This window comes from Leucoraja erinacea, chromosome 24 (assembly GCF_028641065.1).
Source record: "Leucoraja erinacea ecotype New England chromosome 24, Leri_hhj_1, whole genome shotgun sequence".
NCBI classification, from domain to species: domain Eukaryota; kingdom Metazoa; phylum Chordata; class Chondrichthyes; order Rajiformes; family Rajidae; genus Leucoraja; species Leucoraja erinaceus.
Genome location: NC_073400.1, coordinates 24,150,819 through 24,169,563, shown reverse-complemented (window position 1 = coordinate 24,169,563; position 18,745 = coordinate 24,150,819). Strand labels below are relative to the sequence as shown.

The 18,745-nt window shown below is 38.8% G+C and overlaps 1 protein-coding gene across 7 annotated transcripts in view; it reads right to left on the bottom strand.

Annotated features, from left to right (window-relative positions):
• Positions 1 to 18,745, bottom strand: part of csde1 (cold shock domain containing E1, RNA-binding) — an 82,057-nt gene that overhangs the window by 6,479 nt on the left and 56,833 nt on the right. For 4 of the 7 annotated variants that reach the window (XM_055654816.1, XM_055654821.1, XM_055654819.1 and 1 more), the window contains 7 exons: positions 17,807 to 17,899; positions 15,210 to 15,317; positions 12,528 to 12,703; positions 9,411 to 9,523; positions 7,292 to 7,411; positions 5,920 to 6,101; positions 1,864 to 2,027 (listed from right to left, as the gene is read on the bottom strand). In XM_055654816.1, the coding sequence (XP_055510791.1) occupies positions 1,864 to 2,027; positions 5,920 to 6,101; positions 7,292 to 7,411; positions 9,411 to 9,523; positions 12,528 to 12,703; positions 15,210 to 15,317; positions 17,807 to 17,899 (956 nt within the window). The remainder of the gene's footprint in view (positions 1 to 1,863; positions 2,028 to 5,919; positions 6,102 to 7,291; positions 7,412 to 9,410; positions 9,524 to 12,527; positions 12,704 to 15,209; positions 15,318 to 17,806; positions 17,900 to 18,745) is intronic. The other 3 variants (XM_055654818.1, XM_055654823.1, XM_055654822.1) reach the window with 1 other exon arrangement.

Genomic DNA, 18,745 nt, shown 5'->3' with positions numbered 1-18,745 from the left:
AGGCACCTATAGAGAAAGATGTTTTGTAGTAATATCGAGAAAATCCTAATGCCATGATGTGGAAGGGTAGCAATGTTGGATACCCGATGCAGCTTGAAACCCAAATTTGGACGGCAACTTTAATGTAGTCATCTTAGACACCAATAAATGTGTTCTCTTCTCTATAGAGTACATAGGTTATCAACAACAGAGGGTTTAGAATCACATTATAGACAGCAATACTGTTTACAATGAATAACTGCATAGTGCGCAAGGTCTTGATCCACATATTGATCTGATTCTTCAACTCCTCAAGAAAGTTTTATTGTTTCTGCTGACAAATAGAAGCCAACACAATTTGGCCTCAAGAAAATTAAAAGATGTTATCAGAATTGGTGAATAAAACAATCTATTTTTACTGGACTTTTAGACAACATGCAAGTTGAATGAAATCTGCTGGAGAGCTTCAAATATTTTCCCCTTTCCCCCAACTCCATGCACCACTTTTTAAACACAAATCAGGGTTGATCAAGGTGACTTGATGTGATAGGTATCTTTATAATTAAAATGGCAGCAGAGCAGTCTTATTCCTTGCATTTGTCCAACAGGTGCAAGTTCTGGAAGCCATCTGGATGAATGCAAGGACTCGAGCTGGATGAACAAAGTGATCACAGCACCATGCTACAGGGAGCTATTCAAATCTGGCAAGTAAAAACAAATCTAACAGTGAAAGGGGACAATGTGTTTGGGGATTAGATGCAGTTCTCAGCACCCATGAGTCATCACCCCCTGCATTCCTTCTCTGGTGGCAAATTTAAGCACATCTCATTGGAATTGGAGATCAAGGAGGAGGACCTGGTGGGGTGGGAAGGATTCTAGCTAATGTTGTCCTTGTGGGAACCAGCGAGTGCAAAGAAAGTTCCTCTGATGAAGGAATACAAGCAGAGGGGAAATTTTACATGGGAAATGAGGAGAGTACACAGATTTTCAGATATTTTACGTCCATCTTCACAGATCTTTAGATATGGAAAATAAATATAAAAAGACAGTTTTGAGTTTATTTACATTTATACACAAGGACAGTGCAGTTGTGCATCAATCAGCTGCAAAATCCCCATAAAACTTGGCACTTCATGTGACGAGAAGTCATTTATTTGATTTTTGTTGTAATATATTCATTCTATTCTAATTAGCCTTAAAATATAGAATTGTGGTGTAAAACATTGTCATTTAAAATAGGCAAATTGATGAGTTTGGCAATTTAAAGGCTGAAGCACAGAATACTAGAATGTGGTAAACAGATCTTCAGCGTAGTTCCAATGCAATTAGCACATACATACTGCCAGCAACCACATTCCCCAGCGATGGCCTGTACTCATTTCCAGATATTAGATCAGTTTCCACAGATGGAAAGGTAGCCAGCATTATCCTGAATTTCATGAAAGGAGCTAGTTAAACCTCCATACAGGGAAGCAGAGTTGCATTCAACAACGGATTTGTTCTATTGATTTTGTTGCAAGGACCTTGAATGAAACGAATGAGACAAATCTCAATCCAATTACCTCACAGCACAAATTGATGTGGAAAATTGTGAGGAGTGAGCAAAAACACAAAAGCCGCAAGGTGTCCTTGTGAGGTTGAGCCAGTTGGTACACAGGGGGGGTGGGAAAGATGTGTATTACAATGGATATGCTGGATTTCAACAATGGAAGTTAAACTGGATTTGGTCCATCACTGCACAGTGCCAATATAAATTGTGAACAAAGCAAATGCTGCCTTGTATTTAAAATGCATACAATTGTAATGTCCATTCAATACCTAAGAGCACAAACTATTTAAGGAACATTTTGCAGTATTTGATTACTGGATTTACCAGAAGCTTACCTGACACGGAATACATTGCAGGCACTACACTTTCCTGTACGCTGATTTAAGATGACAGAAAACTCCACTTCATCTCCAGGCTGCAACTCCACACCATCCAATACCTCGTTCACACGGAAGAATAACTTTTTACCATCACCAACTTCGTAGTTTATGAAGCCAAACTGGGAAAACACAAGTCAAATATTCCCACACATGAATAACTAAAGTAGTTTAGAAACATGGGTCACACTACAATGCTCTTCAGGGAACAGTTTTTGTAGAGCAGGTTCAGTAAAATGATAAAACCAAAGAAATGAAAGCAAAAGCTGAGGAGCTGAAAGATTACACACACACACAAAAACAGTTAGTTATTTAGGCAGCATTTTATAATTTGGGTCTTAAATGAAGTCTTTAGTGCAGGAAGAAGGTTGAATTTGGTTGTTACTTTAGAGTGCAAACAAGGCAAGATAAGACAAAGTGCTGACATAGCTCAGCCGGTCAGGCAGCATCTCTGGAGAATGTAGATTGCTTACGGTTTGGGACAGGGCTCTTCTTCAGACTGCCCGATTGCTGCCCGACCCACTGAGTTACTATAGCACTTTTGTAAAACAGCAACTGAGTACTTACAGGTAAAGTGGGATGAGATCAAGGGCATGTCATTTTGGGAGGGGGGGGGGGGGGGGGTGCAGCATTGCGTACCATTTTTTATTTTGGTTATACATATGCACAAATTCATGCCTGAAATGTCAACGTTACACTTCAGATTGCACAAGTTAAAACTGCACGGGTTAGAAAATACAAAAAGGCTGGAAAAACCAAGGTCAGACAGCACCCGTGGAAAGAGAAACAGTTGACATTTCAGATCTGAGACCGTTGGTCAGTTTACATTGCAGTGAGGGTGGAGGACAAGGGCATTATAAGTAGGGCCTCGACCCGAAACGTCACTAGTACCTTCTCTCCAGAGATGCTGCCTGTCCCGCTGAGTTACTCCAGCTTTTTCGGATTAAATCGGCATCTGCAGTTCCTTCTTACACATTAACCATATAACAATTACAGCACGGAAAACAGGCCATCTCGGCCCTACAAGTCCATGCTGAACAATTATTTTCCCCTAGTCCCATCTATCTGCACTCAGACAATAACCCTCCATTCCTTTCCCATCCATATACCTATCCAATTTATTTTTAAATTATAAAATTGAACCTGCCTCCACCACTTCCACTGGAAGCTCATTCCACACAGCTACCACTCTCTGAGTAAAGACGTTCCTCCTCATGTTACCCCTAACCTTCTGTCCCTTAATTCTGAAGTCATGTCCTCTTGTTTGAATCTTCCCCACTCTCAATGGGAGTACTACAAAGGGAATCTCTTTCAGGCCCAGAACTAACTTAAAAAGGCAATTAACAGACTCTTTTAATTTAGTTGCGAGATACAGCATGGAAACTGGCCCTTTGGTCACGAGTCATCGTGTTTCGCCTCCTAGGTGACCTGTTGAGTGTTTCTTGCATTTTATTTTTCTCTTTACATTGTGTTGTTTGACCTGCTCAGTAAAAGCATGTTTTTACTTCAGATTCCATTATGCGTTTGTATAACAAATGAGGTAACTTTTCTAAGATTAGTCATCTATTCCCTGTGATACATTCAACTCGGCAGTCAATTCCTTCAACCACAAGATTATTAAAAACTCAAACTCACATTAAATGTTTAAAATATAATTAATTGGCAAAATATCTCCTCAGAATGTTTAATTAACATAAAACAAGCTCAGTTTAACAAGAAGGGTTAAGAATTGTCAGGTGGAATATAAATCCTACTCAGCAAATGTATCTTGTGACTGACTGTATGTGCGCTTGTTGGAGGGGGAGGTGATGAAGCCAAGGTAGCAATGTGTAGATCTATCCGTGGGCAGTGAAACTTACTCCCCCAATACACCCTTTTAAAAAATGCAGCGCAAATTAAGTACTGCCTTGGAAGCCATTCCCGCAGGGCTCGGCTGGGTACTGCTTACAAAGCTTACAAAATGCTGATCAAACATAATGAGAACTGCACAGATTAACTGTTCATATGTATATTCTGTAAAGTGACAAGAGATTTGCTTCTGTCCAGAAAAAACAAACTCACTGTAGCTTTGAATTCCTAAAAACAAATTAAGATTGAAGCAGCGTTAAGTAAACTGCAGTGCGCACCTTCAATATTACAAACACGATATTTCAGTAATTCAAAATGAATACTTTGGACTCAAACGACAGCAACAGTTTTCAAAACATTTGTAACTAACTAGGACTGGGATATTTATATAGCCGATAGCAGCACATCAACATCCCAGAGTACGAGACCACAATCTGACAACAGAAGCCTGCAGCGAGAAAGTGTGTAGTACTCTCAGCAGCAAGGAAGGGTTTGAACAGGGACCACTTACAGATAACATAGCGGCTGGGACTTTTGTCAGCAGAGCACGTGGCAACGGTCAGTGTGGTTTCAGTGGGCAGGTGTTTAGCAGTTGTAGATTGTTTGTATGAAGGGAAGATGGCAAAAGAGGACAGCAGGGAAAATCAAGGTTTGGACTTGAGGGGCTAGGGTGGGGCAGGCAGGATGTTTGGCGAAGGGAAAGTAGTTTTGTTACAGTGCCATATAACCAGCTTCTACAATTAAAACTCCACATTAATTCAATACCATGTTCATGCGACTCATTAATACAATACTTCTCCAATACACAAACAGCTACGGTGAGAACACCAGCTTGTCAACTTTTGCTCACAACATCAAAATTACTCATCAAGAAACACTTGAATCATGGAGGTGACCAGTTCTTTGGCTTGGGACCAATTCAATGTTGAATCATGACCAAAACCCAGTCGACACAGTTGGCAAATGTTAGTAACAATGAACTGATTTATGAAACGCTTAGTAATTGTGCCCAAACCCAGGGATGGGCATTCAATTGCCCACTTTCCATTCATTCAAGATTCCAATATCCATGGCAACTAAATCTCCAGCTTCTGTGACGACTGAGGGCATGAAATAGCACGTCTTACGCAAAATGCTTTGTTGCTATCATAGTCACTCTGTTACACCATCATAAAATTAATGATTATCGAGACACCAATTTCTTTATTTTTGCAACAAGATAGCAAACCGGCATTCTGCCATGGCTACATAATACATAGGTTATTTAGTGTGCTGTATTCTGTATCCTAATATTTATTCTAAAATTATACAAGAGATTGTCTTTCAGGTAATCTTGGGGGACAATTGCAAGGATCTTGGCATATTATCTTCTCACTGCAATATCTCCTCCCCCCCCCCCCCCCCCCCCATCTTCGCCACCAACCCTGTTGACCTTAGTCTGGATACAAAATGAATCAATGTTGGAATCTTTGTTGCCACATTATGCAACATATTCATCAAATCATCATTTACAATCAAAGGAAAGATGTGTATTGCTTTGTTTCATTGAAAATGTTCACTATAGCTTAAATCCAAAATTCACCACTAAAAGAACTAGATCTGGTGGTTTCTTAAAAACCTTCACATCTCTGCAATATGCTACAGCTATCATGGTAGTTATGATAAATAAATTACAAATCTCCAAACATTTATTAAAATCAGGGCAATAAAGCAACTGGACATGATAAAGTCGACCGATAAAGGATCTACCTGTACTATGTTGCCGTTCCACTGTAACAATTACAAATATTAGATTATAGTCGTCACTTCATGAAAATAAAAAGGTAATCACATCAAATATCAAACAAATTTGAAAAGTGAATGCCTATTTTTAAATGCATATGAAGGCCACGTTGATTTCAAAGTTGTACTTCTAACAACTCTGCATTGCCCCCACCAATTATCCAGGAAATTATTGGCCTGTTGATATTCAGGCAAAAAGATGGAAGAAATAGTTTGTCAATCTAAGGATCTGTTATTGCAGTATGGAGTCTCAATGTCAAACACAATTGCACCAGCTTTACGTATTAGTGAAAAGTCAGAATCAACTACACAGGAGGAAGGATACCAGAAAGCCCAAGCGCCGAATCCAGTGAAATAAACCGTTCAAATAACATTAACTCTCACCTGGTCTTTTACACAGTCCACAGTGCCTCTCCGTAAAGTTGTGGCATTGTAGGCCAGCTTCTGTCCTGTCTGAGTCACTGTGCATAGCTGGAACTTGATGGTTTCACCCTTCTGAAGGCAATCTGTTTTGTTGGCCAAACTGATGATGCCAAAAGGATATACTTCACCTTTCTCATCAGACCCTGCAAAAACACAAACTCCTCAGTACTAAATAGTATAAATGTCTTCAGCATAAAGTATCGCATGAAGGTCTGATGTTTATGAAAAATGAATTCAGAATTTATTGCATCCCTGCAGTAAGCCATTAAGTCTGAAAGTCCGGGCACAATTTAAGAACATATTTGAAGCTACAAGTGATGTCTATTGTGGTCCAGATTGCCAAAAAATGCTCTTTGTCTTTAATGAATGATTCTCTGCAGGAAAGTGCAAACAATGAGGGGACAGAACAGGGTTTTAGTTCACATTTAATAATCATTGTATGGGCTTCAACATAACAAATGGTTATTTGCACATTGCAAGAGTTGGAATCATTAGGACCAATGGTCAGAGAACATTTGAGGGAAATTTAACCATGGGGGAAATAAAATGAGACCAATATTAATATTCTTAAAATACATAACTATAATTCATGAACCTTCAGATTCAAACTAGGATTAAGAACAAAAGATCTAATTAAGAAATAATTGTGTTAAAGAATACCAGTCTAAATTAGGTATTTATTCTGATTGTTATTAGCACTTTCTCTATTCTCAACATAAATTGAGCAGATGTTCGAAAATATTTTAATTAGCAACTTGAGGAAAATCAAAAGCAGGATGCTTCAGATGTATAATGAGAAAAATAATAGATAATGAGTGGTGACCAAGTTTAGTAAGACCCGTATTTTAAAAGTTATGAAAGGACAAGGAGATTAAGTTTAAGCACAAGCTGCCATTTAGCGAGTGAACAATTGTTTGGAGGCAGGGGTTGGTGGCAGTGAAGGGAGAGAGAATAGGGTTACAAACACAAAGCTTGTGGGGAAGGGAATTTGGCATTTCTAGGCCTGGAAAAATATTACTGGTATAAATGAAAGTCCAAAAATGGTCCATCCATACAACATGGATGAAAATTATGAAAGAAGACATGGGAGCCAAAAGCTAATCCGAGTCATTGAGACAGGAAGGATAGCCGAACAACACCATTGATCCAAAATCACAGAAATACATGGTTGAAGGTTGTAATACTGGGGGGTGGGGGCGAAGAGAGGCAGAGATAAACAGGAGTTAACAGTTGTGTCTCTCGCCCCTCCCCTGTCCACAAGCACATCAAATCTGCTAAACACTCAAAAGGAATGATTACAGAATCATTCAGAAATAATGCAACAGAAATTCACCTTCCTCTGTAACCTCGACAAGTCCTTGATACTCTGCCTGCTGCGGATCGACACTGCGCAATGGCCTCAACACTTTACCAGTATAGACTGTTGGATACACTTCATCACTGGGATCATTTACTGTAAATGGGAAAAGAAAACATTAAAATGGGAAGCACACCAGTCATTGTAATTTTAAATAGCTGGCAGCAATAAAAACTGAGAATCAAAAATAAGACCACTTGCAACAATATGAATTTTACAACATGCACTTGATCAGTTTTGAAACATGAAACAAAGAACAAAATGTCAGAGGACAGACAAAGGTTCTGTAATCTTCCTACAATAACATTTTCAACTGCATTTTTTCTTCCTGCAGGTTATCCTGATCCAGGTTAATATTTGCCATCCTTAAATGATCGAAGACAAAAGCCATCTAGTCAGATTAAAGTGTTACTATTAAAAGGGAGATTAAAGCCCGAAACAGTAATACAACTTAAATTAAAATGGGAATCCAACATTACATCTCATTCTATTTCTCAGGGCTTGCAAAAATCCAAAATGTTCCTACTTTTAAAATGTCAGCAAACTTTGAAACTCAGAACACATTTTGAATATGCTTTGGATTTTGCACCAGATCTATCAACTCCTTATAAAACAGATGAGGAATCGGGATGGGGGGGGGGGTTGCAGGTTCATAAATGTGCTAGAGAGCAGAACTTTTGCCCTATTTATGATTTTTACCTATTTGCTTCAAACAGTTTCTAGTGTCCTAATAAAAAACTCAGTCAGCAAAACTAATCTATGGTGGTTGTGCGCATAACACCCACCTCATCTTCTAGCACAAAGTAGCTTCCAGTACCATGCCCAAATTTAACGTTCACACACATTTCAATGAAAGTTAATGAGCTATTTGAACACAATAACTATAATTTGAGGATTACTGTTTCATTTTGCAAAACTGCCTACTAAAATAAATGAAACATTTCAACGAAGACCAAAAAGCTGCAGATGTCAGAAACTTAAAATGAAAATAGAAAATACTGGAAACAATTAGTAAGTTGAACAGCATCAATGAAAGTAGAAATAGTTGTGTTTCAGGTTAAAGACCCTTCATCAGATCTGGGACAGAACAGGTTGCAGAGAGGGCAGGGAAAGAGTTGAGCAGGATAAAGAGAATTTGATAGGGCTAGAACAGGGTTGTATTAGGATAAATATGGATGAAGTTATCTTGTGGATAAATTAATGAGAGCAGTGGGCCAAACTGACCAATATTTTAGATTGACAGCCCACAGAAGAATTGATCAAATCTGACACAACTTGTAGAGATTTCAATGCACTGTCAATGCTCTGCTCACGGTCTCTCATCTTTCTAGCACTAACATTACATTTTCAGTGGTTTAACAACATCCATTTCACCAAAACCCCGAATACAGCAATTGGGAATGTAGATTGATTTTGGAAACACAAACAGTAATTTACAGCTAGAATTTACAGAGGTAAACAGTACAAACTCTTGACGACAACCTAAAAAACTGTTAGTGAATTAACAAAAATAATCTGAAGATTAAAATCCTTACAGTGTAATAATCCTTAGTGTAATAACATGAATACAAAACAGAATCATAAATTTCAATACAAACACAAAATTACATAGTAGAATCCTATTCAATTCCAAGTCAATTAATGCATAAAATGTATTCATGTCTGCACTTAAGAAATTCTACACACAATTGACAAAACAAAGCACTAGGTCACTGATTTACATCATAGGTCTACACACTTTTGCTTGGGTTTCTATTGTTTTCAGGTATTATCACCTTTCTAAGAGGATAGTACAACAAAAACTCATAACTTCAACATGGAATAAGTGGCTGCTGTTGACCAAACTGTATCCTGTTGTGACCTGCACCAAATGCAGGACTGCACAGACCAAAATTCTGGTGATGTCACCTGGAGACAGAATTTGTAAGTAGCCATATTCTTTGAGTCTCATTAAAATTGTCACCTTATATGCAATAGAATTTTAACCAGCCATAATAATCCAAAAATCAGAACTCGAGTTCTTAATGTTATTTGGTAGTTGTAACACGAGGTTAAAAGAACAAGCATTCAAATACAAAGTTAATCTGGTTCTTACCTGTTGTACTCTTGGCAACTTTTTCAGCACTCACTTTGTTTCCTTTTCCCTTTGACGAATTGTATTCCACGGCATCCCCAACCTCCAACTCATCGACATCACCTGAGAATTCACTGGGAATTGGAAAATATATTCATGAAATGAAACAACTATAGCAATGGTTAAAAGAATTAAGTCTCTTCAGCTTAGACATCCAGATATAGATTCTGTGCCAAGCCCAATACATTAAAACAGTCATGTTTTGGCCAAAAGACTGAAGTGCCACTCCAGTTAAAAAAAAGCCAAATTTTATAAACAACTGTTCAGGTCTGTGAATTCAGTCTAGCAAACATCAACAATAACCCACTATCATCGGACCAGCCAATTAACTACACTCCACAACCTTCTTCCATTAAATGGCACAGCGGTAGAGCTACGGTCTCACAACACCAAAGACTCAGGTTCGATCCCGACTAAGAGAGCTGTCTGTGCAGACTTTGTACGTTCTCCCCATGACCAAGCGGGTGTGCTACAGTTTCCTCCAACATCCGAAAACATTCAGCGCTGCACCGCCGCTGTTGTAGCTCTGATCCAGTTCCCGGTCCCCGGCAGGAAAGGCCGCTCCGATCCAGGTGGTAGGCCATGGGGGGGGGGCCAGGACGCGACACGGTGAAATTGTCGCGTCCCCGCCAGGAAGCAACTGGGAGACAGTTTCCCCCTTACCCTGCCCCCTCCCCCACATAGAAAGTCAAGATTCCCCCAAAAGAGACTTTAAACTAAGTAAAAATAAAAAAAAGATTGAAAAACAAAACCGGCTGTAGGCAGAGGCTGCTGTCAATGCGGCGCCCCTAGTGGACCCCTAATGGGACTGTTAATGGTAGGGCCCACAACAGCATTGATATGCAAAGGGATCTTGTGGTCCAAGTCCATAGCTTCCTGAGAGTACACACAAGTAGATAATGGCACATGGCATGTTTGCCTCATCAGGCCATTAAGTCCAAGAGTCAGGAGATCGCATTGCAGCTTTATAAAACTTGTTTGGCCATATTTGGAGTATTACATACAACTCTGGTCTTCCCATTACAGGAAAAATGTGGAGGCTTTGGAAAGGGTGCAGCCTAGATTAGAGGGTATTGGCTATAAGGAGCGTTTGGACAAACTTGAATTGTTTTCTCTGGAGCACTGGAAGCTGAGGGGAGACCCAATAAGTAAAATTATGAGAGACATAGATCGGGTGGATGGTCAGGGAAATGTCACAGACTAAAGTGCATAGCTTTAAGGTGAGAGAGAGAAGGTTAAAGGAGATGTGTGGGGCAAATCTTTGTCACTTGGTGCCAGTGGTGATGGTGGAAGTAGGGCTTAAGAGACTTTTAGACAGATGTATTGGAGGGATAAGGATTATGTGCAGGAGGAAGGGATGAGCTTAATTTTGCATTACATTTGCCACAGGCATAGTGCCCTTTTCTGTGTTCTATGCTCAGTGAGGTTGGGGTTGGAAACTCAATAGAATCAGCAAGATCAACATGTGGTCTGACAGCAGTATTCAAAACACTAAGGCAGTCTTTTAAGAATTCTCCAGTACCATTGCGACAGAAGTATTACAAGGTTCAAAGTGAAATACCTGGGCACAAAATAGCGTTTCCAGTATTTTCAGAGTACCAAACACAGTCTCATGAGTCAGTAATTACATTAAATTTCACTACCAAAAGAATATACTTTTGTGGAGCATCTGCTACAACAGTTTCATTCAATGTATTCTGAAAATAGAATTACCTGGGTTTGAAAATGAAAGCAAACAACGAAAGTAAATACATATAGGATAAAGTAGGTCATTTGCATGCTACAGACAGGCACAAAGATGAAGCACCCATTCCATGACACTATCATTTTACAAAATTTAAAACATCTTTGTTATGCCTTGGTTTAGCTAAAAATATTCAAAAATTACTATGACAGTATAATCTAAAGATGGTTTATTTCCCATCTAGTTACTTGCCAACTTTACCTATGTCTCAAAATGCTTACTACAAGATTTTGACAACCACGTGCAGCATTTCAGAAAGGCACGTTTGGAAAAAAATAATTCTAGAGGGAACATTATGTGCCACATGAAAATAATTGAGGTTTTGGGTTTATGGATGTGTACATGACATGGCGGAAAATTTCAACATGCCACTCTTCCCCCATTTCCAAAAGGGTGTGCTTCTGACTCCTTGGTTCATTTGTTCATCTCAGATTCAAATCCTTTGTGCCTTCACATCCACTACAGGAGATGGTTTGCTCGGCACCAATTTTCCATCTCATCTCCTGCCAGGGCAGCACATTGTGGCCGTCAGAGTTCAATATGCAATTGAACAATTGTGGTTTGTTTCAGAACTGCCCAGTCTGGCTGTAAGCTGATCAATTTAAAAATACTCAACTTTTTTCCCCTTTTCTCCAGACCCTGATGTGCTGGGTATTCCACAGCATTTTGCTTTTGGTGTCAGCAATGTCTGACCTGCATTTCACAGCTTCAAAACATGTAATTTTGCTTTCTAACTCTAGCTGCCCTCATTAATCTCCAAACCAGACTGTCATGTAAATACGAATCATCTGGGCATTCCTGGCTTCACCTCCTTCAGAAATACTCTCTTGTCCCATTCTACTCTCCTTGCAAGTTAAAATTGGTCTCCTCACTGTTCAGATGAAATGGACGTGTGAACCATTTCTTTGCATAAAAGGTGCTCGAGCCAAGTGTTTCCAACATTTTGTTTAAGTTTGATTTTAATTTGGTTTTATAAGCCATTCAATCGAAATAGGTGCATGGCTTGGAATGCTAGGCATTCCGTGAAGCAGATACACTAACACACATCACCACCCATGTTCAACCACATCCCACAACCATGCTTTCGTTCCGTGACTGTTTATTTTTTTTGCAGTCTTGCAGGAATAATTGAGGCGCAGGCCAGGCAGCCTTAGCTATCCAACGTGGCAGAGTACAAAATCATGCAATTTAGCAAAATACACACCCAATCTAAATTGTCAAACCTGTTGAGAAAGTTAACACAGAGGGCTGTTGTAACCAAAATATGCAAGGAAAAATTATTATGCACTCAGATGATGTTTAGTAAATACAGTGTAAGTGCAAATGAGGCTCACCTGTAGTGGAAGAAAATTTCCTGATCATGTTGAGAAGTTTCGATGAAACCAAAGTTATCCTTCAATGCTGCAACATATCCTACAAGTCTCTTGGTATTGGGGCTACGATTTAGAATTTTGATTGATACTGCACTCTGTAGACCGGTTCTTTTAACTTCACAAATGCTAAATTCAATCTGTATGAAAGATTAGAGATTAGAAATGTTTTAAGTGAGAAACGGTTTCCTAAAATGACAATATATATTCTCATTTAACAATGTAGTTGAATAAAACTAGCATGGTTATTGATAGAAATACACACAGGGTATAGTACTGGAACAGATTAACCATAGCTTCTTGTGGCTTTCTTCCATTGTAAATTCACCAGAAGTGATGCCAATGAACAACTTATACCAATATGCTGGTTGTGATTGTAACAGGCTTGCAGAATGGTCACTAAAATATAGTACCATGCATTATCATTCAAAGGTAATATATCATATACTTATTAAAAGTCTGATCTTGTACATACGCGTGTGCGACCCTCCTAGTTATTATAGCTGCTTGTCTTTCGCTCTCTTCACATTCTAGCAATTGTATTTATGCAAGGAAGCAAATAAAGGCTCAGTGATGTTAAATTCAGTTTAGAGGCATCTTAATTTCTGTTTCTTTCCAGAACAGTACAGAATCACTCCATGTGGTGAGGTGTTTTGGAGCCCTTCTGCCCATGTGCTCGAGTATTAGGCCAGCTTTTAAAAATTCGGACAAGCATCTTTAAAATTGTTTTGGTTCATGCACTTAAAATTGTTTCACCAACTAATAAAATCATAGCGTTTTCCTACACATTGCAAGATCGCATTTGGAACATACTCTAATTTATTGTATGCCTGGTCTCTGAAGAAAACTATATTTCTATCATCCAGACCATTTCACTAAAACTTGAAAGCATTTAGATAGATTGGAAGCAACTTTAATGCCTTTACAGAAACATGGTTTATTCCAGATCAGATTAAGGGTCTAGACATACACAGTAGTAAATCTGCACAATTCCAAAAGCCTATTCAGTGTACAATTTGCTAGTGGAAATGTGCTTAAAGTAGTCTTACAAGTCTTTTGGAATTGTCTACCTACTCTGTTATTAACTAATGTGGTGAATTCTATGAAGTTCCTTTCCAAAAGGCATCTAAATCATGTGCAGGGTATATTACATTTGTAGTTCCAAATTATTTTATGAATCTTGTGCCCATTATGGCTTTACCCAAACTCATTTGCAGTGAATTGGCTTTTTGGGACTATGTAATTTATCCCCAATTAATCCTGTTTTAAAGATTTTTTAAACTGAAGAAACTAAAATGCAGTGAGCTATTGCATTCTTAAGCAATCCTTAAGCAAAATAAAGGGTATGCAACAGTCATGAGCATACCAGATTATAAATAAGTGTGAAGCAAAATTTACTCTTCCCTATTACTGAAGAATAACTACAATAAAGCCAAAATTATTTTCTTCAGTAATATTTCAGGACCTACAGACTTGTAAACAGATATATAATTGTTAACATTGCACATGTAATATGCAATTTAAGACACTACAATGTCTATATGTATTAATATATCTTATTGCAATACTTCAGTGAGAATACCCATTGGGAACACACTAGTTGCCTGCAGTAATTACACCTGTACACAACATAGCCAAGGTTCAAAATTATCATGCAACATTGGATTTAAAAAAAAGGTAAATAACTCTGGTGTTCTCAACTGTTGCCACATGGTGGCTCTGCACCGGCTTCTCAATTTAAAAGGGGCAAATTATATGGCAAGTATCATGGCAACATGATACCCCTTTGTGGGGAAATTTAAGTGAAAGGGATAATAGTTAATCACTTAAAAAAGTCAAATAATCAAAAGAGCCTCGTGCCATGCAGTTATCAGTGTCCCCCATCATAAAATCATGGGTGGGAAGTGAGAATTAGGGACAGAAAGAAACAAACACTCAGACAGAAACACTGGAAACTGCAAAAAAAAAAAAAAACATAAATCTGCCTCCTGATTCTGCAAAGCCTTTCTACCAACACAACTGAAATATGATGGAATGCATTTAGCTCCAACAAAAGCCGAATGCCATCTAAGAGAAAATACAATGTCTCAACACTTGAACGACCTACTCAACAAACTGAGTGTGGATGTGTTCACCTCACTGACAGCAATTGCTCAGTGCTGGTAAAGTACAACTACACTGACAATTAGGGATCATCAGAAAACAAAAGGAAAATGTATCCGACATCTTGTAAAAATAGTGAAAAAGATCAATTTCTCACTGGCGCATTCCATCATCTTTTGTACTTGAGTTCCTAGTATCACACAAACATCCCACAGTACTCCAACCATCCTCAAACTCCTATTGGTCTCAAATCCTCACATGCAAATTCTTAGGTAGGATAATTTCTTGAATAAAGAATTTCAGAAGGAAGAATTTACGTGGTTAGTATAACTTGCAGCAGAGAAATTCTAACTTTCTCTTGTACCCCAAATTGTACCCCAGAGTGAAGGCACATTTAATTCATCACAAGATCTAATAACAGAGCATTTTTTTAAGACTTGCATTACATTTTGTATAGTTGTCATTAAAAAATATGCATAATAGCTGACATTTAACCCAAGTAACAAATGTAAAATTGAACTGGTAAATCCAAGCTTCACGTACCTTGTCACCAAGCTGTGGAATTGGACACCCTTCCAGTTCTTTTATATGGTATGGTACAGTCATTTTTATTCCAGCTTCGTCATATGCAATTACTCCCTCTTCCGAATCCTAAAAAATGTCAAAATAGGAAAAGTTCAACAATGGAGGTCAGCTCACCAGTAACACATTAGCCAGACCAGAGTTAGGGAAACTCTGTCTTCATTGTTGGGTTCGTTCAATTCCTATAAAGTTTAAACCATTTCATTAAATGAGACATGCCACAAAAATCTACTTTTTAAAAAAATGTAATGGTAACACTTAAAATATTTAAAGGTTACATTCTTTCATAGGAGAGGATGTGAAGCTGAGGGAACTGAGGAGATGACCTTAGTTTATAAAATCATACTGTGGATGGTCAGTTTTTTTCTCCCTAGGATGGGGCAATTCCAAACTAGATACAATAAATTTAAGATGAGGGGGGAAAGATTTAATAGGAACTAGAGGCAACCTTTTCCACACAGTGGGTTTATGGACAAACTGCCAGAAGAAGTTAGAGGCAGGTACAAATGCAAATGTTTAAAATATATTTACACAGGTACATGGATAGCAAGGGTTTAGATGGATGTGGCCAAATGCAGGCAAGTGGGATATGCTCAGGGAAACATCTTCGCATGGCCAAGTTGGGCTCATTCGCCTGTTTCCATGCTACTTAATAACTGACTATGCCACTAAAACTTTCACTTGTGAAAAGCACTACCATATCTAAATGGTATTCATCAAGAATTTCCTTAGCACCAGGAAAGAAACGTGTGGGAGGAAACAGCGTGAAAGACAAGAGATAGATTTGCACTAAATCAAATAGTACGTGCATGTAGAGCAAGGAATAAGGCCTTCATTGCTGAATACAAAAGAAAAAAATACTTTGTGCTCTGAATTTCCAGGGTCCTGTTGAAACCAAGTCTGAAATATTGCATACACAGATCTGGCCTCCCTTCCCCAAGGGGATATAAAGGTATTAGAGGGAATGAAGGAAGGGCTCACCAGGTTAATTCCTGGGATTGCCAGACATGGTGGGTCATAACATTGTAGTGGTTTGTCATGCAAAGGAGTGCTTAAACAGACTAGGACTGTACTCAGAATGAGGGGTGATCAATCGCACAAAGGTCTCACAGGGCATTAGAGGAAAAAAGCATGGAATTTGATCCACCTCCGGTGTCTGGAACAAGCGATCAGTTTTAAAATAAGCAGCCAACCATTTAAAGTAGAAATAAGAAATGTCTTCATCCAGATCTTTGCAATTCTTTACCCTGAAGGACTGAGCTCATTCGAGAGACCTATTTATTTCTGCATAAAGGGATATGGAGAATACTGGAGGAAAACAGAGCTAAGGTAGTTATAATTAGTTATAATCATGATGAATCGGAGATTAAATGCTCCTTCTGTTCCTAATTATGTAAATTAATTAGGGTGGGAGAAACTCCAAGCACAATGAAATTGCCACTAAAACTCTTCAGCCTCTTGCCTCAAGTTCCTCAGTAACCATCCGCTATTAGGTTTGGTGTGTGAATAGTTGAGGATTATATCATGTTCATCTTAACAATCAACTCGTGTCATAATGTGTCCTTGCTCACATGGCCTTGGACAGTCTGATTATTTGGCATAATCTCTGGCTGCTGCCACTGACCATCTGCCACAAGGAAAAAAAATTGAATCTTTATCCCCAACATTCAAAAGTCCAACCATTTAAAGTTAACTGGACCAATCCTACAAATTCCAGTTGCTGTGGTAGCAATGAACCGTGCAAGGCAGGGAGTATTCAGTCGTAACTAATTCAGTCCCAATTCAAATCTGCTTTTCATCTGCAATATACTTTGAGCTCTCAATCTACAATGTGCTTTGAGAGCAATGGGTGTCTAGAGTATTTTATACTCGCCTAGTAAATTGAGTTGTAATGTTGGCCATGTTTACATCAAATGGCAAAACTTAATTGCCACTCCTTGTTACCAGCACATTGTAAATATGCCTGCATCAATATCCATATCCTCCAGTATTCTCCATATCCCTTTATGCAGAGCATTACAAACGCGCTCAACTGCCCTCCTTGGATGATATATATAGGGCCCGATTATTGCGCCAGGCCACAAATATCAAGCAGGACACATCCCACACTGCCAACCACCTTTTCACCCTGCTACCCTCTGGGAGGCGATTCAGGTCTCTGAAATAGTCAGACTAAAAAATAGTTTCTACCCATGTGCAATAGAAGAGCTTAATTCCAACAGAGAACACTGGGGAAGCAAAATGTAATTCCAAGAAATGCCGCCAATTTTTTTTTTAATACTTATTTATTATTTTACTAATAAGTGTACATATGTGTCAATGGTTGTCGTGTTTGTATTTTTAATTTTTAACCGGAGGAGATGTAATGGAATTTCATTGCACAGTATTGTGCAATGACAATAAACGCATTCATACATTCATTCATTCATTCATTCAAGATTGATTGCAACAACATCACAGCTTCTCACAGGTCAGTCAAATCTCCAAATGCCAAAGTCTATGCATTTGAATGACTGTTCTGCCCAGTTTATTGAGCTTAACATTCATGATCCTCTCACTTTTGTTTTGTGTAAAAATTGGTTTGCATCTTGCAGTGTAGACTCTGTATTGCTGTTGCTGAAGTCTTCTGCCGACGGTGGTAATTCTCCATTCTGAAAAAGCAGCACGTATTAATGGAATACAAACAGGGTTTGCAAGGATTCTCCCATTTTTCCTGAACAAAAGGTGTCACGCAATAAAAAGGAGTTTAGTAATTCTCCTTTAGCTGAAAGGAAGAGGGCAAATAGGAAGGGGGGAAAAAAAGAATTAAGCGCGAAAATGACTTGTAGCTTCTTTTTCCATTGATAACGTCAACATAACATTTCAGTTCCATTACTTCCCAAGAGAGCGCTATCATAGAAATATATGATTACAATCATAAGGATATTGCTGGATCATTAGAAAATTTTGTAGCGCAGAAGGTTAAGGGGGGGGGGGGGGGGGGGACTTGATAGAGGTCTTTAAAATGATGAGGGGAATAGACAGAGTTGATGTGGATAAGCTTTTCCCCACTGAGAGTAGGGAAGATTCAAACAAGGGGACATGATTTGAGAAGTAAGGGACAGAAGTTTAGGGGTAACATGAGGGGGAACTTCTTTACTCAGGTGGCTGTGTGGAATGAGCTTCCAGTGAAGGTGGTGGAGGCAGGTTCGTTTTTATCATTTAAAAATAAATTGGATAGTTATATGGACGGGAAAGGAATGGAGGGTTATGGTCTGAGCGCAGGTATATGGGACTAGGGGAGAATACGTGTTCGGCACGGACTAGAAGGGTCGAGATGGCCTGTTTCCGTGCTGTAATTGTTATATGGTTATACAATAGATTGTTTGATGATGATCCGTGCAGATTATGCAGTCATTGAAATTTGTTTGAGTTCTGAGAGAAAGCTTTCCGAAGAGTGGTTAAAAAGCAATGATAGTCTGTAGGGGTCTTACCTTCCACACGCCACTCACTCCCCG